The sequence below is a fragment of the Ictalurus punctatus genome, chromosome 11, assembly GCF_001660625.3.
Source record: "Ictalurus punctatus breed USDA103 chromosome 11, Coco_2.0, whole genome shotgun sequence".
NCBI lineage: Eukaryota > Metazoa > Chordata > Actinopteri > Siluriformes > Ictaluridae > Ictalurus > Ictalurus punctatus.
In genome coordinates this window covers 18,355,658-18,378,053 of record NC_030426.2, presented here as the reverse complement: position 1 = coordinate 18,378,053, position 22,396 = coordinate 18,355,658, and the positions used below count along the sequence as shown (strand labels likewise).

The 22,396-nt window shown below is 37.9% G+C and overlaps 1 protein-coding gene across 1 annotated transcript in view; it reads left to right on the top strand.

Moving 5' to 3' along the window:
* Positions 1-1,213: 1,213 nt before the first annotated feature.
* The window catches only part of lrrc7 (leucine rich repeat containing 7), a 47,316-nt gene continuing 26,133 nt past the window's right edge, over positions 1,214-22,396 (top strand). The window contains exons 1-13 of the mRNA XM_047158476.2: positions 1,214-1,411; positions 4,166-4,283; positions 4,408-4,486; positions 5,259-5,348; positions 6,282-6,338; positions 9,327-9,390; positions 12,591-12,665; positions 14,255-14,399; positions 15,541-15,613; positions 16,517-16,534; positions 19,543-19,672; positions 20,746-20,861; positions 22,169-22,238. Coding sequence (XP_047014432.2) covers positions 1,223-1,411; positions 4,166-4,283; positions 4,408-4,486; positions 5,259-5,348; positions 6,282-6,338; positions 9,327-9,390; positions 12,591-12,665; positions 14,255-14,399; positions 15,541-15,613; positions 16,517-16,534; positions 19,543-19,672; positions 20,746-20,861; positions 22,169-22,238 — 1,224 coding nt within the window. The 5' untranslated portion in view covers positions 1,214-1,222. The remainder of the gene's footprint in view (positions 1,412-4,165; positions 4,284-4,407; positions 4,487-5,258; positions 5,349-6,281; positions 6,339-9,326; positions 9,391-12,590; positions 12,666-14,254; positions 14,400-15,540; positions 15,614-16,516; positions 16,535-19,542; positions 19,673-20,745; positions 20,862-22,168; positions 22,239-22,396) is intronic.

Sequence of the window (22,396 nt, the reverse complement as noted above, 5' to 3'; positions counted from 1 at the left end):
GAGCGACGTCCTCAGCTGAACAGGTAGCAGAGCGACGTCCTCAGCCGAGCAGGAAGGCTGAGTGGCATCCTCAGCTGAACAGAAAGGCTGAGTGGCATCCTCAGCCGAGGAGGAAGGCAGAGCGACGTCCTCAGCCGAGCAGGAAAGCAGAGCGAAGTCCTCAGCCGAGCAGGAAGGCTGAGTGGCGTCCTCAGCTGAACAGAAAGGCTGAGTGGCGTCCTCAGCCGAGCAGAAAGGCAGAGCGACGTCCTCAGTCGGACAGAAGAGCGGAGTGCCTTCCTCAGAGGAGCGGTAAAGCCAAGCAATGCCCTCAGCGGTGCAGAAAAGCAGGGCGAGTTCCTCAGCAGAGCAGGCAAGCACAGCGCCGTTGTGCGCGGGGTTGGCGAACAGAGGGGAGCATTTGGGTATATCAGGACACGGAGCAACATCCTCAGCCAACCAGAGTGACTGAACGACGTCCTCAGCTATCCGAAAGGCTGAGCGGTGTCCTCAGATGAGCAGGGAGGACTCACGTTCTCCACTGACTCTGTCCACTGGACCAAATCCACAATAGGGGAGGGAGGGTGGGAGAAGCACCAGCCCAGTCAACAGGCTCCCACTTGTACCTGGACTCCTCCATGTCCTCCTGCTTTTACGTAGCGCAGTTTGGTGTTCCTCGTCCTGCTGGTGTGGCGTAGCGTAGTGTAGTTCTCCGCGAACATAGGTGGTAGAGTGAAGCCCAGGTATTTCATGATTAACTGCTGCTTCCGAGTTATAGGTCTCACGTTCTGTCACAGTTCAAAGTTGGAGACGGAAGCAAGCGCAGATTTTTAAACATTTAATAGTAAACAAACATACGAAACACTCTACAACTAGGAAACAAAACACTGTGGCAAAGACAAAATACAGCAGCATAGACAAAGGTATAGTGAGACGATAACATGAGACAAAGAAAGCAGTGAAAACAGTGATATATATACTAGTGTGCTCATTAACCGAAACGTAAATCAGGTGCTGATGGTCATGTGACACTGATGAGTATGGTGCAGTGGCTGCTGGGAAATGAAGTCCAGAGTTCCCTCCTTGATATATGACACTAAGCTGTTATGAAAAATGAAACCTTATATTGATGTCTATTTTTTTGCTAGCCCATTTATACCAGCTCTCCCAGTGATGCCCTTGTTTTTGTGTGGAAAAGCTAAGTCGTGCCCTCTCTGTCTGACCTACAGTGCAGTGTCTGGAGATGACTACCAAGAGGAAGCTCATCGGGCGCCTGGTGCCATGCCGATGCTTCCGTGGGGAGGAGGAGGTCATCTCCGTGCTGGATTACTCACACTGCAGCCTGCAGCAGGTGCCCAAGGAGATCTTCAGCTTCGAGCGTACTCTGGAGGAGCTCTACCTAGACGCTAACCAAATCGAAGAGCTTCCCAAGGTACTTCACAAAGCTCATGCTCTTTTCTTTCATTAGCATTCATGTCAGTGGTAAGTGAATACTGCATGGCCAAAAGTTTGTGGACATTTGACCATCAGACCCATACATGCTTTTTAAACATTCCAGTCCAGATTTAGTCCCTCTTTTTGCTGTTACAATAACTTCAACACTACTAGCAAGGCTTTCAACTAGGTTTTGGAGCATGGCTGTGGGGATTTGTGCTCATTCAGCTGCAAGAGGTTAGGTGCTGATGTTAGCTGAGACCTGGGGTGCACTCTGCATTCCAGTTCATCCAAAAAGCTCTGTGCATGGCAGTCAAGTTCTTCTACACCAACCTTGACAAACCATGTGTCCATCTCGCTCTGTGTACAGAGGCATTGTCATTCTGGAACATGTTTGTGCTGTTTAGTTCCATCGAAGGGAAATTGTAATTCTACAGTATTCAAAGACATTCTATACATGTCTGTGCTTTCAATTTTGTGACCACTGTTTGGGGAAGAACCATATAAGGGTGTGATGGTCAGATGTCCACAAACTTGTCACCATATAGTGTATTTCCAAAACCATTTTTTTTAAATAAAAGGACTCTTGAGCACAGTGGGAAACTTTAATAACACTTACACTCATATGGAATTATTCAAAGCGGATATGTATTTTCTGGGCTAGAGACATTTGTTCATCTTTTGTCATGGTAATTATGCTAATGCTCACTGTCATTATATGCAATTTTCATGATTTAATATTTTTAGCAGCACTTATGTCAGTGTAGTTTTGAATCTATTCAACACAACTTCAGAATGGTCTCTGTCCTGAGGGTATTTGTCTACATTCAGCTTTTTCCATGATGACTGTACAATCATATACGGTTATATCAGTATCAGACCTGTTTGGCTCTTACTGCTATTTATTTTTAAACTGTAGCTTCTTTTTTTTTTTTAAACTTGCTATAGCATAATAAGATTTGGTTTTACAGTGTCCTGTTAAAAAAAATTAAGGATTTGAACTTGTGTTATGACAGCTTTTTCAATATATTTGTGTTACATTCTCTAACACAACATGTGCATTTTAGTTGTTGATATTCATGGCTCAGGGTTGTTATGGAAATATTTCTTTGAGGCAATGCTTCAGGCCCTAAATCCGATACAGTAGGCTCTAATCCAGTTAGCAGTCAGGTAAATTTCATGCAGTGAAAACAAACATTGCTTTGTGAAAGGCAAAAATAGTTCAGTTAAACATCCATCTTGAAGATTTGCTCAAGGTGTTTATAATCCTCCACACAACGGGAAATTAGGGTATGCTTTAGAGGGAAAACCTGTGGACATGCATTTTTTAAAAAAAATTTGCACTTATTCTCTTTGCTATTCACAGTCAAGTTTCTGAAAGGCTGTTTCCAGATGTGTATTCATGTCTGGCCTTGTGAGACGAGGAAGAATTGCTCATTCAGAACCTTGGACAGCTTTTGACTTTAATACCTTTTGTTTTCCACAAAGCATAAAAACCTATATATCTGTTTTTGTCAGTTCTCAGTTTTTAATTTTTTTTTCTTTATTACATTCTTAAATTCGATTTCAATCAATACGCTGGAAGATTCTGAATGAACAGACAGTTATGCAAGCTGGGAAAGCTCTGGGTTTTGTGCCCATATGACTCATCAGTGAAAAGCTTAAAAAAAACCCTTTTGAGTGGAATTAAGTGCTCCTTTTATATGAGTGGTGATCTTATGGGATTGGCGCCTTTGGATCGCATGTTCTTCTTCTGCTCATTACACCTTCTTCAGTCTAAAATCGCTTTTAAACCATAATAATGGTGTGTTTAGGTAATATTTTCATTCTAACTAATGCTTTCTGAATGCACAAATGTATATGTAGAATTTTTAGCTCTGTCAACATTATATCAATGATGATAAAATAAATTATACTGTAGAATTTTTAATCCTGGAATCTGATTAGTCAGAAGGTGTTTATTAATTTTCTATAACAGCAGTGCTGATGGTAGTTTTGGCTGTAAATCAAATCATAGTTTATATTAATGAGCTTGTTCTAATATGTGATTGTTTCTATAGTAACAGCTCGTTCACAAGGACTTGTACTGACACTCCACATAATCCAAAATGTCAAAATGGATTTACAAATGTGTTGTTATTTTAGAAAGATAAAACTATACTTAGGGATTGGGTGAAGCTTTCTGTAAAAAGATGTTTATTTAACATTTATGGAAGGAGAACTTTGCACTTTTCTGTTTTCTCAGTAACATGATAAGCTGTGTACTGTTTTGTTGTTGTTGTTGTCTTATTAACTTCAACAGAAAAAAATAGAGGCTGGTGCGGTTATAGCTACTATAACATAAGTGAAACAGGAGCTATCTTGACTCGTAGGCATTCCATGACATTAAATGTAACTGTGATTAGTTCAACTGAATGACGATTTGTTCATTATGGAATTAACAAATGTAATTACTGGCAAATTGCTGTGGTATAAGAGGAATAAACCACTTTGGGCTGTGCTGTTATAGGAAAAACATAGGGGTGGTACTGATTGGGCTATATCATACCAAACCATTGTGGATTATTTTTCTGTAACAGCACACCTAGTTGTGTTTTATATCTTACAGGATACAGTAACGGTTGTATGATTGTGCATTTGAGTACATATACAGTTACTTATAGTACTTAAGTTAACTTATATTAAAGTTATAAGGTCAGCACACCTGAAATCGTCCCTTTTTTCTGTTTCTATCTGTCTATCTATCTGTTAGCAACTCTTCAACTGTCAAGCCCTGCGAAAATTGAGTATTCCTGATAACGACCTTTCAACCCTGCCAACCACCATCGCTAGCCTTGTAAACCTGAAGGAATTAGATATAAGTAAAAATGGTATGTTCTTCATTTCTGCATATCCTGATCTGTTGATTTATGATATCAAATGTAATGTGCTTACTGTGTGATTACGTTCCAAATACTGTGTGTTGATTTATGAATATATCCCTCATTCCTTCAGGCATTCAAGAATTTCCCGACAATATCAAGTGCTGTAAATGTTTATCAGTTGTAGAGGCCAGTGTAAATCCCATAACCAAGTAAGTACAAGAACCACTGCTCATACTGTATAACAAACTTACTGAACAAAGGGTTTGTGAATTTTTAATATCTTTTTTGGTGTTCAAAGGATTTTGAAATCGTGCAATTGTTGGATGATGCAACCTTATTAAATATACACAGAGATTTGTGTGCTTTTTTACCTTAAAAAGTCAGGCATGATTACCAGTAGTTCAAGGACACTTCATACTACTGTACAGATGTACCAGTTTATACCAGTATTCCAGACGGTTTAAAAACATTAGTAGATCAGTATTTAAATATGGCCTGTGAATAGGTTATTCACTGGTGACACATCCTGAATTGAGTTTGATGCCTTAGTTCTAGAGATGAAGACTTTTTTTCTGTATTCAAAAAGACTTTTGAATTATGAAGAAGCTTTGTTCCTTAATATCACACAGTGAAAGCACTCACTGAAATCTTTCAGAACTGATTTAACCTTTGTTCAAGGAGAGACCACAGATTATTTCAGGTTTTATTTCTCTGAGCTGAAATATACATCACCACTAAAACAGTTTAAACCATTTAACTGACCGTCATTTAATTTGCTGCTGGAGTTAATAATCAGGCATGTTCGGGTTCCACAACACTCACCCTCATCTCACTAATAATCTTTAAACGAGTCGTGCTCTATCGGCGGTTATAGGGAACTTGTAATAGGATTAGAGCAGGCACAGTTTGCTTCTCTGTGAGTTGGAGGTACTTAAAGCTCGCTGAGTGATGTTCTGATGGCTTTCCTCTCTGTTTCCTTAGACTCCCAGATGGCTTCACTCAGCTCCTCAATCTGACACAGCTCTTCTTAAATGATGCCTTCCTCGAGTACCTACCCGCCAATTTTGGAAGGTAAGAGCACCATCAACAGCTTCTTTCATTTTGTACCGAGCACCAAACCTATAAAGATGCACTTTAACACAGCTACTCTCAATTTAAATCACTTTTATTTTTCTTATATTCAGGGGAAGCCCTTTCCTACAAGAGTGCCATGTTACAACAAATAGAAAGAAATTGAGACATAATGAATAAAAGCAAAGAGACCAAATAAAATATAAAGTAAAACATTGTTTTCTGTATGTCATTGAGTTTTCAGATATGCACTTTATATTCATTATTCATTTTTCATGCATTGTGTACAGAAACAAAGACAAAGGCTTATTACTAGAGTGACTTACTCAAGGCGTGTTTTGGCTACTCATGTTGTTAGATGATTTCTCCAGATCTCGGAATCTTTTGATGATATTATGTATTGTAGATGTTGAGATATTCATAGTCTTCGCAATTTTACTTTGAGGAACATTATTCTGAAATTGTTCCACAAATAGTTTTTCGCAGATTGGTGAACCTCTGCCCATCTTTACATCTGAAAGACTCTGCCGCTCTAAGATACTCTTTTTATACCCAATCATGTTACTGACCTGTTGCCAATTAACCTCCAGCTGTTTCTTTTTAGTAACACTTACTTTTCCCTTTTGCTGGCCCCGTCCCAACTTTTGAGTCGTGTTGCAGCCATCAAATTCAAAATTACCTTTATATTTGTTTTCTTAAAACGGTGCACTTCCTCAGTTTAAACAATTGATGTTAAACATTTTCTGTGTTCTATTGTGAATAACATATGGGTTTATGAGCTTTGCAAATCATCGCATTTTGTTTTATTTACATTTTACACAGCATCCCAACTTTTTTGGAATTGGGGTTGTATCTGTAGTTCCTCTTGATGATGGCATTGATAAGAATTTCACTTTCTGTAATGAACTAATTGCAACTCTTTTCTTTTTTCAGATTGTCTAAATTACGCATCCTGGAGCTTCGAGAGAATCACTTGAAAACCATGCCAAAGTGAGTGACGTGGGTGTTTTTTTCACACTATGGATGTTAGCATTGGTGCGGTTGCACAAACTTTTACACTGACACTCTTAGGCCACTTTCACACCAAGTTTGCTTAGTCTGAATCAGAGAGAAATTCATACTTTTGGTTCGCTTGCTGTTTGGTTTGATGAGGCTGTGTTGTCTGAAAGAAGGAATTACTTCTTGTTAAACCTAAAATAAATTTTTTTGGAAACTCTTGGACAAGATCAAGACCAAAGTTAGCGATACCCATGCCTAAGACCGAGACAAGTGCAGTACAAATGCCAATATGTCTGAGACAAATCAGAGTAATTACAGGAAACGTCTCGAGATGGGATAGAAATAAAGCAACAGAAAAAGCTAAACAAACCTTTTGGAAATGAGCATAGAAATAATGAAAATCAACTGGACATTTAGAGAACTGAGTTGGCACAGTAGACACACTAATCAGCCATAACATTGAAACCACTGACAGCTGAAGTGAATAATATTGATTATCTCATAATGGCACCTGTCAAGGGGTGGGATATATTATGCAGTAAGTGACCAGTCCGTTCTGAAGATTTCTGAGTTGGATGCTGGAAAAATGGGCAAGTGTAAGGATCTGAGTGACTTTGACAAGGGCCAAATTGTGATGGCTCCAAAACGGTGATCGCCAATATGGCAGGTCTTCTGGGGTGTTCCCGGTATGCAGTGGTTCGTACCTACCAAAAGTGGTCCAAGGAAGGACAACCTGTGAACCGGCAACAGGGTCATGGCCACCCAAGGCTCATTGAAGTGCTTGGGGAGCAAAGGCTAGCCTGTCTGGTCCAATCCCACAGAAGAGCTACTGTAGTACAAATTGCAGATAAAAGTTCATGCTGGGTATGATAGAAACGTGTCAGAGCACCCAGTGCATCGCAGCTTACTGTGAACGGGGCTGCATAGCCACAGACCGGGCAGAGTGTCCATGCTGACCCTTGTCCACTACCAAAGAACCGACAGTGGGCACGTGAGTATCAGAACTGGACCATGAAGAAGGAATATGTTTTTTATAACCTTGCAATGGCCTACAAATTCCAAGCATTCCTAAGTAGGTCTTAGGACTGCAATTACCACATACAATTTTGCACTCAAGTCTCCTTTAGTGAACAGTGGACTAGTTCAACAAAACAGACTTCATATAAAAAACATAATGAACTTTCTTTTACTTTCAAACTATTCGTTGTTACCCAGAAGAGGACGGGTTCCCTTCTGAGTCTGGTTCCTCTCAAGGTTTTTCCTCATATCATCTTAGGGAGTTTTTCCTTGCCACCGTCGCCACCGGCTCGCTCATTAGGGATAAATTCACTCACTTAAAATCTGTATCCTGTGTTTATATGTTTCTCTAAAGCTGCTTTGAGACAATGTCCATTATTAAAAGCGCTATACAAATACAATTAAAATAGAAAATTCCAAGTATTCATGATTTCATCCCCTTTCATACATGTTCAGGATAAAAATGAATGTAAAGGTGTTTCATATTGTGAAAGGCAGCAGAGTTTGTAATGTATTCCATAATACATCACCGCAGGGGCCCTACAGAACAACACATACTGCACACTGTGGTCTTTGCATAATGATTGGCTCAGTTGCCTTGCTTAGCAACACTTTATATTTTGTAAAACACATTACAGCTCTGTGTTTTCATCAAACCCAAACCAGGTTTTTCCTTTATGCTCTCTGATTCTAATGCCCAAGGTAGAATGTTAAATTATTTTACAGGTACATCCAAATCTAAAACCAATGAAAAACCACTTTATGGATAAATGCAATTTTACAATTAGAGTTTCAAAATACACATTGCAGTTGAAATGCTGTGGTTATAGACAGGAGCATTAACTGCAGTGATCAGGTTTATTCGCTTTTCTAAATGTTATTGACACTTCAACTATACAATAGTATTACAGTGTTTAACTCTTTGAATGCATCAGCAGTGATACAAAGTTGCAAACTGTGTACTAATAATTTTTTGTCCCAAAAAGTTATGTCAAATTATAAATATAAAGTTATGTATATAAGTTTGTGTTTGTAAACAGAATAGTAATTATGCTGTTGTGATTTACACTTGATTGAAAAATATAGTTCTGGATCAGTCAGTATTGTCAGTGATCACAAGATGCCCGTATCACAATTGTGTTTGTAAGTACACAAGGAGTTGTTTCATTATGATTGAAATATGGCGAAAATATATTACTGCACATATAGGTGCAAATTATGCATGGGTTGTTGTTTGGAGTCTATTTTCTTATGACTGCTTATACCACAGCCATGTTGAATTCTCAAATCTGATTTGGCAGAAGGTGTTAAATCATTTTCAGTAACAGCAGCTCTGACAGGCAGGTCATGGGTGTGTATTAATGCACTCATTCTAATACATAATTTTTCTATAGAAATAACGTACACCAGGACTTGTACGGTAGTCTGTATGGAAATTTTTTTAAATGTATGTAGTTGTTGATATGGAGATATTTTCTGTAGAGAGATGTTTATTAAGTCTTTTCATGGAATATTTATTGAAGGGGTCAACACGTTGTAATAGTTAGAGGTAAAGCTGTAACTTAGAGGTTAAGCTGTAAATTGGAAAACACATGAGAGCTTTCTGTATTTTCTCTGTAACAATAAAAACCTCCACTGTTTGTCTTATTAACTTCAAGAGAGAGAGAAAAGAAAAGTTTGTGATGGAATGACTGTTTCCTAAAACTATATACCCTATCATGTTTTATTCCTTAATTCATTAATTAATTACTTTACCGCTATAAATCTTTTTTCCGTTTTGGATGCTGCAAAAAAGTTAATGTATAGCTCAAGGCAAAAATAAGTCATGAACTGTATAAAGACTTTAAAGCATTAAGCCTTTATTCTTTATTGTCATCATAGCCTGAGATGCATGTCATTCTTTTACTACTGTAGTCAATATGATGTGCTGATGTAATTTCTTTCTTTGTAAATGTGCTGCAGGTCAATTCACAGGCTGTCACAGCTGGAGCGATTAGACTTGGGAAGCAATGAATTCACTGAGCTGGTAAGAAAAAACAGGTCTAACTGTAAAGATAGACATCACTTGGGCAGCTGTCATCTCACCTGGCAGTCTTTGACCCAGAAGGGCTTGATGGGGATTGAAGCTTTTTCATCCTCATCCCGAGCCTCTCATTAATTCCTCAGTGCTGTGCTGCATTGGTTGCATCATGCACTGATGTATTATTTATGAATCAGTTCAAACATGCAGCACTTGGTATGACAGGGAGCTCAACGCTGAGTGACTTTCAATTTGGCTCGCCCAGTTGGGAGTAAACAATAGCAATAAATCTGTCCAGTGTTTCTTCCAAGTTATACACCAACCCATAAACACCATAATTCACTTACCCCTGTGTTAATTTAGTCAGAGTTCAGATTAACACCAGTTCTGTGAACTGGCAAATTACTGTTATGTTAAGGGAGATGGTTAGATTTGCTAAACTGTAAAGGAAACACTTATAGGGGATTTCTTTAGATAAGTTCTCTCATTGTATGCATTTTTAACCCTGAAATGCCTCCTGTAATTAAACTTTCTCCATTTTGTTTAATTAAAGGAGAAACATTGACAGACACAAAATAGAGGATTACTGATAAAACACATGTACAATATTCAGGATTAGACTAGACTAGAGTTTCCATGCTTGTGAGTTACTGGTGTGGGGGAAAAAAAAGAGATATACTGTAATGATTAATGAATTAGTAAAAGTAGAAGTTTATACAGTTTTGAAGATTAGTAATCCTACTCGGGGATATACAGAGCTGTAATAAAAGGTAGAAAGAAAGAATAACAACATTCTATGTGTGACTGCATTTTTTACTCTACAGGATAAGTCCTCTGTATAATACTCTGTAAGTAAATACTGAGCAAATGAGCAAATAAACCAAGCGTGACTCAGACATTTCATTTTTGCAGTGTCCGACAGTAAAGAAAAAATTTTAATGGCTTCCAGAGTTTGTTTTTATCCCCCAATCAGAATCATGTGCAGGTTTGCACTATCCAGGGCACTTTGTCCTTGGGTGAAAAAACAAAAAACATACTCACTTCAGTGCTTCCAAAGGGAACAGATGGTTTGGCATTGCAATAAGCGTGCTTTACTGTTTAGAGCCCGGGAGTAATGAGAGAACCCCATTGACACTTAATAGTTCCGCTGTCTGGACTTCCAATCTGCCTGTCCCACTTCAGGAAAGGCAGGTTTGACCTTTGCTGTTGGCACTTTCATCATTACCTCAGCCATGGTTCTTTTTGTAGGACCTGAGTACTGTGAAAGTGTCCTGTCCTTGATATATGGAGAGGCGGAGCTTTAGTTGAGTTACGCAAAATTAGATTACTTCACCTTTGGTAGTGAGCCAGATGTGACTAATTAGGCTTAGAGGTGCAAGCAAACTTTTTTTAAAAATGTGTTCTCTAGATAGAGAACTAAAACTGGTTCTGAGGGTGCGACAACAGTTTTATTAAGAGTTTGGGCACTTTTAAATAAAACATGATCAATCATACAATGGCATATCCCATGTATAAGTGTTTTCCCAGCGATGCCATGGTGTCATTGTAGCCTCACAGCTCCAGGGTCCCTGGTTCAATCCTGAGCTCGGCTTATCGTCTATGTGGACTGTGCATGTTCTCTCCTAGGAGTGAATGAATGTGTATGCATGCACTGCAGTGGACTAGCACTGTTGTCAGGATGTGTCCCCAACTTGTGGGATTTTGTCTCAGTTTTTTTTTGTCATAACTCATAGGCACTTATGAAAATATTTGGCAGACAAATGTTCTATGAATGCTCCAATTGATAAAACATTAGACAGGAGTTTATATCCTAGGATTAGTATTTTATACTAGTCAGTATGTTCAGTAGTAGTTGTTTTGGCGAAATGTGTGTATTGCTTTGTGGGTTTGCATTTCCCTCTAATAATCCTCACACATCCTGAGAGGGAAGTTATGACGAGGAGACACTGATTGGCTCTAGCTGTGTGTTACAGTGCAAAAGCCGACTGGGATTAGAGCAGATGCTGCCTGGTCTGTGGGGCTGCACTGCAGAAAGTTTCTTAATTGCAATGGCCCATGCTGAGGAGGTTTGGAGGGCACAGATCCTGGAGTTCAAAACAAGAAAAGAACAGGAAATAGCCATGGCCAAGACAAAATGACACAGGCATCCATTACACACATAGGAGGCGTTCAACACAGCAAAGGCCCCATACAACTAGTAACCTTCAGTGTTAAATTAATAGTGGCTTCCTCTTTCAGCAGCTTATAATTGAATGAATATGATTCTGTATTCAAGGCAAATGAAGATGTGTTTTCAATTCTCTCAGATGGAGTTTGTTTGCTGTAAGATGGTGCTCTCGAAACATCTGGTTTGGGACCACTAGACACAGACAGACTGATTACTTCTGTTTCACAATTCCCAGCCTCAATAGATAGAAGCAAAAGAGCCACATCAGATAAAACATCTCAACACTGAAAGACATAATGAGCAATGAATGGAGCAAAAGGAATCTGATGAAGTCATTTGCTCTGCTGGCTTGTTGTACTCCACTGAGCATCTGTGTTGTCGCTATTGGAGTCTGTTCCTTACACCAATCTGTTCAATGGACGACATCATGGGGACGCACAAAACAATTGCTTTTAAATGAAACAACATGTTCCTTTTTTAAAGAGGTTTACACTAGACACAGAATGTACTGTACTAGTTATCTATATCTAGATCTATATCTAGATCAAGATCTAGATCTTGATCTATCTATAGGGGACTGTCATGGGAATAGAAACAGAAGAAGACTGAACATACATTGTAATATAATTATTGTACATTAAAATGAATATTTGAAATTTTTTATTTGCTGTTCCCATGATTTGATCTTCACCCCAATGCCAGTCCCTATAAGTCTTTTTCCATATGACATGAGAGTTCCCTCACAGAGTGAAGGCTGCACACACTCCTGCTGCCATGTGGCAGAGTGGCTCAGTAAGCTTGGAGAGAGAGAGCACACACCACATGGCTTTGTGAGGGAGTGAATGCCCATTATTGTCCCTCCTTTCCCCTGGCATCACAGCCGAGTGCAGTTTCCCTGTCCCCCAGCAACAGATGGCAACTGGCAGTGTTCAGACTAGAAATTATAATAATTAATTAGAACGCTGTGTTATTGGTCTTCATGCATTTTTTGTGTCATGATATAATCTACAGTGTTTATCAACTGTTTTTGGTCTTTCAGCCAGAAGTTCTGGAGCAGATTCATAACCTAAAAGAGCTGTGGCTGGACAACAATTCATTACAGACAATACCAGGGGTAAGCACAAAACAGCCATTCACATCACAGTCACAAAACTCACAGTCACACCACAGTCATACACAGCATAGCAAAGTCACACACAGCACAGCCCCAGAACAATCACAAACAGTACAGCACAGTGACACACAACACATTCACACACTGCACAGCAGTCACAAACAACACAGGTACCTATAGCACAGCCACACATCACATTCACAAACAGCAGTCACAAACAGCACAACACAGTCACACATAGCACGGCAGTCACAAATAGCACAGCCACACATAGCACAGCAGTCACACACAGCACAGCAGTCACAAACAGCACAGTCACACACAGCACAGCAGTCACACACAGCACAGCAGTCACACACAGCACAGCAGTCACAAACAGCATAGTCACACACAGCACAGCAGTCACAACAGCACAGTCACACACAGCACAGCAGTCACACACAGCACAGCAGTCACAAACAGCACAACAGTCACAAACAGCACAGTCACACACAGCACAATCACACAGAGCAGAGCACACTCCTACACAGAAGTCATACATGCCACACACAGTAATCTCAGCAAAGTCACGCACAACACAATATAGTTACACACAACACAATACAGTCACAAATAGCACAGCTAAACACAATATGTTCACCCACATTACAGCCAAACATGGCACAGCTAAACAAAGCACAATACATAATATACCTACACACAGCACAACCACATACAGTACAGAAAAACCACACACACATCATAGTCACGCACAGTACAACCACATAAAACACAGGCAAATACAGCACAACCCATATAGAACACAATAAGTGTCACTAGTAAATTTACTTTTTCATGTTATCTGTATTGTGAAGGCCAGTTATACATTAACGCTCTCTGTAATGCTCTTTTAGATGAAGAAAGTCATGGTTTTCATACTAGGTCCAAACCAATAGATCTTTCAGTAATTTCAGTAATTACTTATATAGATGCATGTATTTTCTTTGGTATTATAATTGGATCCAAACACCCATTTGAAGTATATGTTACAATGCTGTAAATATAAATGGTAGTCTCTTTACTCTGGTTAAAGTGCCTGAAACACTTTGTAAGCATTTGGTATCACAGCTACCTTAATTCTGAGTGGCTTTTATTTTGACTTGCCTAGTCAGAAGTAAACAATGACAATTCTATTCTATATGTCAGAAATCATTGTTTAATAATATCACATAGAACATGTGCATTTGTAGTCACTAATATGGTATGCTGATGTTGTCCCATTCTTTTATTAATATCCTAAGGTTGGATACTAGTGAGGGATTGCGGGTCAATGTTTACAACAAAATGATAAAGATATTTAAATATATTAAAATATATTTTTATTATTTATATTAATTATTTTATTATTTTATTATTTTTATTATCAAAATGTTGAGGTTGATGTAATACCACCAGAGTTATTATTGTATGCTATAAAATATAAATGGGATAATTTACATACATTTTTGAAAATGCCTTATGAATGCTAGATAGTTGTCATGGACAATGATAGAACTATGGAGAAATGTGTTTTAATTACACCTGGCAACTCTCTTGGTCTCTCGCTATAGTCTATAGGGAAACTGAGGCAGTTGCGCTATCTTGACTTGGCCAAGAACAGGATCGAGAGTCTTGATGCAGACATCTCTGGGTGCGAGTCTCTAGAGGACCTCCTGCTCTCGTCTAACATGCTGCAGCAGCTGCCTGATACGATAGGTGAGGACAGTTTCATTTTCTATCCAAACATAAAAAATACACAGTCTTACACATCTTATATACACAATACACAACACACCATTACAGTGAAATACATGACTTATAAATAACCACCAGCAGCGCACTCAAGTAAGAGAGAGTGATCCAATTGAGCGAGAGAGATCCAATCAAACAAAAAAGAAAGGATGTGTGGTGAGGTAATGACTGTTTATCGTGGCTATAACGTAGGTGAGAACAGGAATTAAATTATCTCTTGGACGTTACACAACATTAAATCTAACTATAAAGCGTTACAATCTGTGTGGTATATAAATTAATAAATTAAACATTATAGTCGTTTGCAAATCACTGTGGTGGTGGTGTGGGGGATTATTTTTGGTTAACCACACAGTCTGTCATGTGTTAGTCCTTACTTATCTATCAGTTGCATTCTGCAAATTAAAAATGTGTTGCATTACTAAATTAAAGCAGCTTATTATGAGTGGGTCAGCAAGAAGGCAACTGAGTTTTGCATACTGAGTTAAGGCACACTGACGTGTTTATAATGAGTTAAGGCATACTAATGATGAATAGCTTGGTCCATGTTGTTGTTTTATAAGCAACACGACTTTAATTCGATGTCCTGTCCTCTTTTTTGGTGATGGTTGGTTATCATCATGTACATCGCTATTGTCATGTAGAAAATGATAGTATGTGAATATTTGGAGCACCATGAACGTCCATGAGCTGATGACTAATCCAGTAGATGCAACATTTAAGCATTGAAAGGAAGAGAGAATGTTTTAGCGACTCCATCCAGTTCTTCTCTCTCATCAGATGTTATTGCTGCTCTACACCTTCACCTCTCTGCTCTTTCTCTCTCATCCAGCTGTATTCATGTCAAACAACAAAAGAAGTATGTCACAATGTTTCCTCTGATGTTTCCCTGAACTTAATAAATAGAACTCTTTAAGATGGAATGTACCTGGACCCATTTCAGTGTACCTGAGCGATTTCCCAAGTATAATCTCAGTGTGTGAGAGACTGTGCCTACCGTATAGAATTCCCATAATTTTCCTTTTGCGCTACAGATCTAGGACTATGAGTTTGATTAGAATGGTTGATTATTAATGAAGTAATTTGACTTTTTATGCTTTCATAGGAATGTTGAAAAAGTTAACAACATTAAAAGTTGATGACAACCAGCTCACCTCACTGCCTAACACCATCGGAAGGTGAGTAGCTGCACACACTCATTCCATATCAAGACAGGAAGTGACCACATGCACCTTTACTTTATGCACCACTCAGATCCAAGTCCCTGTACATCCCTCAGCTGCTGTTTTTTTGGGTCATGCCCATTTAAAACAGACTTGTTTTATGATGATTGGTTTGTGTTCTTCAAGGCATTCATTTCCCTTTCCTATTAATTTAGATTGTACATTACTGAGAGATTTTGACAGCGACAATGTTCAACATTGCGACTGTTCAGCTCAGCTGTCTGTCACCTCCGCTATGCTATACCTTCTAACTGCGCTGTGAGAAAACACTGATTGGCAATATTTCGACTGAGAACGGTGTTCTGTGCCTGAACATGAACACGAATCAGGAGATTTAGATTAAGGATTAAATCAAACTCTCTGGGTTTGTCAAGTAGAATTAGACAGAAGTTTCGTTTTTAATTTTTAGTTTTAAATCAGTTTGATCAAAAGTCCATTAAGCAATGTTTTCCTACAGCACAACACTCTTTTATGTTTTACAATATCACTTTATTTAATTCCCTGTTTTAATAGTACAGGCTTTTAATAAATCATTGCAATACATCAAGATATTCAATGCACTTTTAATATGCTGTACTTAAGTAATCAAAAATAAAAGAGTTCTAAAATGGAAATGTCCTTTACATTTTTCATTCTTACGGGGTTTTTTATGAACTCTAAGTGAAAGCCAGATAAGAAATTCAGGGGTTGATTTAGCTCTCTCAGAGCTCAAGTCCCTTAGCAGGTCTGCCGTCCCCATTCATCATAACTGTCTCCATTCCTGGCATAATGCTCTCCATGCACTTTTCTTCTTGGTTTGTCATTGGTCGGTTCTGTGTGCTGTGTTTATCAAACATGCATCTAAAATGGGCATCTCAGTCCACGCGCCAAATTAGGGTAAGTAGACCAGCAAAGCGCCCGTATTCCCCACACGTCCGCCACAGCATGTTTATTTAGGCAAGGGCACATGTTTGCATCTCCTGTATGTGCAGCTAGAAGTGTCTCAGTGAAAGCCTTGCATATGAAAGGCCAGCTGGGATGGGCTGCTGTACAAATGCCATGCTAATGACTCTATTTATCATGACAAATATACATTGACCCTTGGAAGGTTAAAAAAAAAGCCCTCTAATTACAGCTGTTGGGAATTGGAGAGAAATTGTTTCCTTTTGTTAATCATGTTTAAATGTTCTACGAGCAGAGTCTAATGCAATACCTTGCTGTTTGATTTATTTATTACTCCATTCATTTTGTATCTAGGCAAATTGATTTAGGAATGCAAAGCATTTGGCTCAGTAAACACTGTGGCGGATTAGGGTATATACAGTAAACAGGATTAAGTACTTTAAGTTTGCTTGAAAAGACCAAGTTTATAAAGGTCACTGTATATGAAACAAATTTAAGTTTTGGGAATCCTGGTATAAATCAGCATGACTGCAGACATGCAGAGATGACATATACTGTACAGTTAAAGATGTTAGAAAGCTGCAGGAAAGAATAGCGTATGAATGTGGGTACTTCATTGGGGCTCATAAAGTTAAATTATACGGAAAGAGAACTACTAAGCGAAATGCTTTAGTGAATGAGTTGAGCATGCTGAAGTGAAGGAATGGCTGTAAAAATGGAGGAGAGAGGAGAATTTCCAAACAGGATTTTATGCGTTTGGTTATATGGGGCCATATTCAGAGTTTAGTGCTCATAGTGAGGAGGTAATAATGAAAAATAGTGAGTTCACCAAAAACAGAGTCACGTCTCAATGATATGCAATTCTGACCTAGCATGTAAGTGCATTTTTCTTGCACATGCTTTTCTTCACTTCGCCTGCTTCTGTATTATTATTAGGATCTGCTGTGGTATCAAAATGCTGTCTTAAAGGCTATTACCCAGTTGGTAGATGTTGGTAGATTCCAGATTGCTAAATTAAGCCAAAATATGCATAAAAGGCAAATTTACAGGAACATTTGCATAAATGGCAAATTTACAAGGGGGGCATTTATTTTTGCTGGTCTTGTTTGAGTCCACTTGTCCCCTTAGAAGGAAGAGTCACTGCAAATCAATACAAAGTTATTCCAAATGATCACCTTTATCCTATGAAACATTTCTATCCTGATGGGCATGGTATCTTCCTGGATAACTCCACCCCCATCCACAGAACATGAGGTCTCACTGAATAGTTTGATGAGAAAGAAAATTATATTAATCATATACTATGGCTTCACAGTCACTAGATTTCAACTCAGTTGAACATCTATGGATGATTTTGGACTGGAATGTTGGACAGCACTCTCCACTACCATCATCAAAACAGTAATTGAGGAAACATGAACAACAATGTTGTTCAACCCTCTAGAAAATTTCTATAGACTTGTAGAATCTACGCCAAGGTGTTTTGAAGCTGTTCTGGGGGCTTGTATTGGCCCAACACATTGCTAAGACACTTGTTGTTGTTTCCTTGAACTTGTCAGCCGTCTGAAAAACTTCAAATGTTTGCTATGTATTAAGGTACTATGTATTAGGCTATTATTAGATGTTACTAATGAATATTTGCAGTGTAATTACCTTACATAAACATTTTTATCTATATAAACTGTATTTGTTTTTTAACTCTTCTGATTTTATAGTACATTTTATTGCAAAAAAAAATAAATATTAAAAATAGTGGTTGAAAACTGTACACAGAGAGCACAACTTAGTTCACAATCTCTGAATATGGCCCACATTGTCAAAATAACGGCTATATAAAAGTATTACAACAAACCAGACTGAAAGGGGAAGTAACAATAATGTAGTCTGAGGACCACAAGTTGGCCTTTTCAAGCCAACTTATATTTCAAAGGTGTCAGTGCTACTGAAAAGCTAAGTTTCATTGAAGTCACATATATCATATAACAAGTATACAACAAGTATTTGTTATCTGAAGTATTGTTTGTTTCTAAAACTGACCTCTAATCACATGACCTTCTAGCACTAGAGGTATCAAAGGTGAATTTCAGACTGACCATTTCATTCTCAAAGTCATCATTTAACCACCCATGTCTCATGGCCTGGATACACCAGTAAAATACCTTGCAGCAAATTAATCAACGAACATGTGCATAAAAATGAGCTTTCAATAATTCTCATTAAAAAACTACCCTGATTCTTGCTTGCTATTATGACAGCTGCACACCTTATGGCATAAGGGTTCCCATAATCCATCTTTATTCAACATTTCCCAGCATGTGTCTTTGTAGCTTTGATGCCTTACTGAGATTTCTCTTAAAGACAACCACTCCATCTGAGTACACACAGCTAAGTGTATCCAGGCCTTTAGATACCCTCAGATCTTTTTTAAGTAGATATTATTATATATTAAACAGTATGTGGTTTCTTCACAGCACTTTCATATGCTTCATTACAGTTTACTGCCTCTTGATCACAGGATTTAAAAATGATGCTCTTGTATAATCCACTAGAATGAATGTGTGATCGCGTTATTTCCTTTAGGATAATTTTATCTGTAAATTAGAACACAAATGATTTAGTGTCTTAATAAAGAGGGGAACACTTAATTATGGTTCAATCTTGCGCACGTTGTCATGTAAAAATTGTGTTTTTATATAGGATATAAAGATTAGCTGTGATTTTATACCTTTATTATTGTATGTAAATAAAAAATAATGTGCTGTTTGTAGTTATTTGACATACAGCTTAAAATCTTCAATCATTAATCTCATCAGATAGGGTTTTATATTTAAAAAGCACCTTCTGACTTTAATATGGTCAAATGATTATGTTCATCGTTACAGTAATATAGAACATGTAATAATGGAGTGTATGTATAGTCCTTATATAGATTGGTACTGTAGTTTTATAGTGTGAAGTTATTCTAATCACCACAGCAGTTTTCTCTGGGCTTGTTTTTGTAGTTTATCGCTCTTAGAGGAGTTTGACTGTAGCTGTAATGAACTGGAGTCTTTGCCCCCAACCATTGGCTACCTGCACAATCTCCGGACCTTTGCGGCCGATGAGAACTTCCTGACAGAGTTGCCCAGAGAGGTGAGTGGTACTAGAGCTGCTTTCTCTAATGTAGAAAAAGATTCATTTGGGATAGAAAGGCTTATTTATTCATTTTTCTGTTCTATCTGCTCATAAAACAAAGGTATAACATGAAGCATGCAGACTTGATATATATATATATATATATATATATATATATATATATATATATATATATATATATATATATATAATGTAAAACCATTGCGTAACCATAAATATATTTTATTAAAAGGGCTATGTTATTAAATACCGTAGTTAGAAAGTCTCAGGTTTAAGGTGAGAGAAAGAGTTTGCATTATCTTAAGCTCTTTACTGTAGTCTGTCATTGCACCCTTGAATAAAGCACTAATTGCTAAGTTGGGATGAAAAGATTCCACACCACCTCATTAACTTTCCTACTTCTCGGTTAAGGATTAAGCGATGTGGTGTCACCTAGAAACACTTTTGATGAGTCTTTAAATAACCTTTTACAAAATGTTTCTTTATAAAGAGAAGCTGTTCCAACTGTGCATTGTTACATGTGACGAATACACTGAGGGATACTATTGTGTGTGTGTGTGTGTGTGTGTGTGTGTGTGTGTGTGTGTGTGTGTGTGTGTGTGTGTGTGTGTGTCTGTGTGTGTGTGTGTCTGTGTGTTACCTGAGCCTGGGCTTGGCTGTTCCCCAGAAGTCCACCTTTTCATGCCAGATCTTCCATCAAAGCTTTTCCAGAAGGTTCTGTCTCCATGCTGTTGGATACGAGCCTGGTAGCTGTGGCTTCATCTCTGTGTCTTCTCTCTATTTCCAAAAAGTCCTGAAGTAAAGGACATTTGCATTTATTTTCATCCAGAGCAGTTCTGTCACTCTAAAGCACCCCCCCCCCCCCCCCCCCCGCGCTCTCTCTCTCTGCCCCTTACTAACCCCACTATCCTGGCAGAAATGACAGATTACACTGTCATTTCTATTTTGAGAGAAGACACTAGAGGGCCAGAGAAAGAGAGAGAATGAGAGAGAGAGATGAGGACAAACGAAAAAACGCTTTTACAAAATTTCACATTTTGAGAGATATCCTATTTCCACTTTTATTGCAGATTGGAAACTGCAAGAATGTCACGGTTATGTCCTTGCGCTCCAATAAGCTGGAATTTCTGCCTGATGAAATCGGGCAGATGACGAAGCTGCGTGTTCTCAATCTCAGTGACAATAGGTAACCTCCAGTGCTCTTCTTGTACTTATATGAATTTCAACTGATATGACATTTACACAGTTCTCACCAATAGTCATTTCTTTGTCAGAAAAGACAAACCGAAGGCTGATATATATTCTCCATAAACACATTGAAAATAATATGGGGACTGATCAAGTATGGAAAAAAAATGTAATCAATTGATTATCTTCCAATAACAGCCCATCATGAAGTGTTTTATTCTTCTTATACCATAGAAATTGACCAAAAATGACATTTTTAATGTATTAAGCAAAGACATTTCCTACTTTTTAACCATTTATAGTTACATTTAATGTTGTGGAATGTGTACTTACATTATAATAGCTATCAGTAGTGTTTCCCTCATCAGTCTCTATTTTTCCCTCTGTCCTAAAGTTAATAAGTCAAAATAAGTTACAGAAAGTTAATCAGCAAACCTTCTGACCAATCAGATTCGAGAATTCAACAGATTTGTGATATTGTATTATTTAACAATGCGGATTGTGTTTGGTGTTTCATATTCTTCAGTCAGACATTCAATGCAGTAGCGATGAGTAGTCTGTGCGCAGGTTAATTAAGTGAGCTCTTTATAAGTGAAGTGCAGGGTGCACTGATCATACTGCACTGGACCTGGACTAATTAAACCCAACCATCAGCTAACACACAGCAGCTGTTTAAGGTTCATAAATACTCTGGATTTATGTCTTCTACAACTGTTTTTAATTATATTTAATTAAATATACAGTATTGTGTAAAAGTTTTAAGCTCCCTATTTTTTTTTAGTTCAAACTTTTGTTATAGATTTTTATTTTATGACTTCTATATTACGAGTCAGTACAAAAAACATTTTCGATTCCCAAACATTAGTTTATTAGTTTTCTAGCACAAAATTAAATGTTATAGAAGAATGTTTGTTTGTCAGTAAAGAAAGCAGCATATTATCTAAGAGACAACATGTTTTCAGACAAAAAACACAATAAAAGCTGCTGGGTTTTGCTGCAAGAATAAGAAGCGAATGCGACAGTTAAAGTCTCCAGAAGAACCGTGACTGGTTCTGTACGATGCTCAATAAAACTTACAGCTCATTTCCTTGTAAAACTGCACTAACTGTACTGGAAACTGTTTTTATTTATTTATTTATTTTTTGTCAACCCAAATATTGACTTTCATTTACTACTGTTTACTGCTCTTTACTGCTCTTTAAAATTTGCACAGTACTGTATGTATAAGTTTATGTATATGTATTGAAAATGTAGTGATTGGTATCTTCTAAACTCTCTTCTCTTTTTGAATTCTCTTTTTGTTAGATTGAAGAATCTTCCCTACACTTTCACTAAACTGAAAGATCTGGCTGCACTCTGGCTATCTGACAATCAGGTGCTTGTTTATCAGCTTTTACTATCTGACATGTGACTTGGGGTGTTTTCAGGATTGATTTTGGGCTCATTTGGGGATGTGCTCATAATTGTAGGTTTGTATTGTATGAAAAAATCCTTTTGCATTGTGGGTCAGTTGCACGAGTCCTTGCATCACTT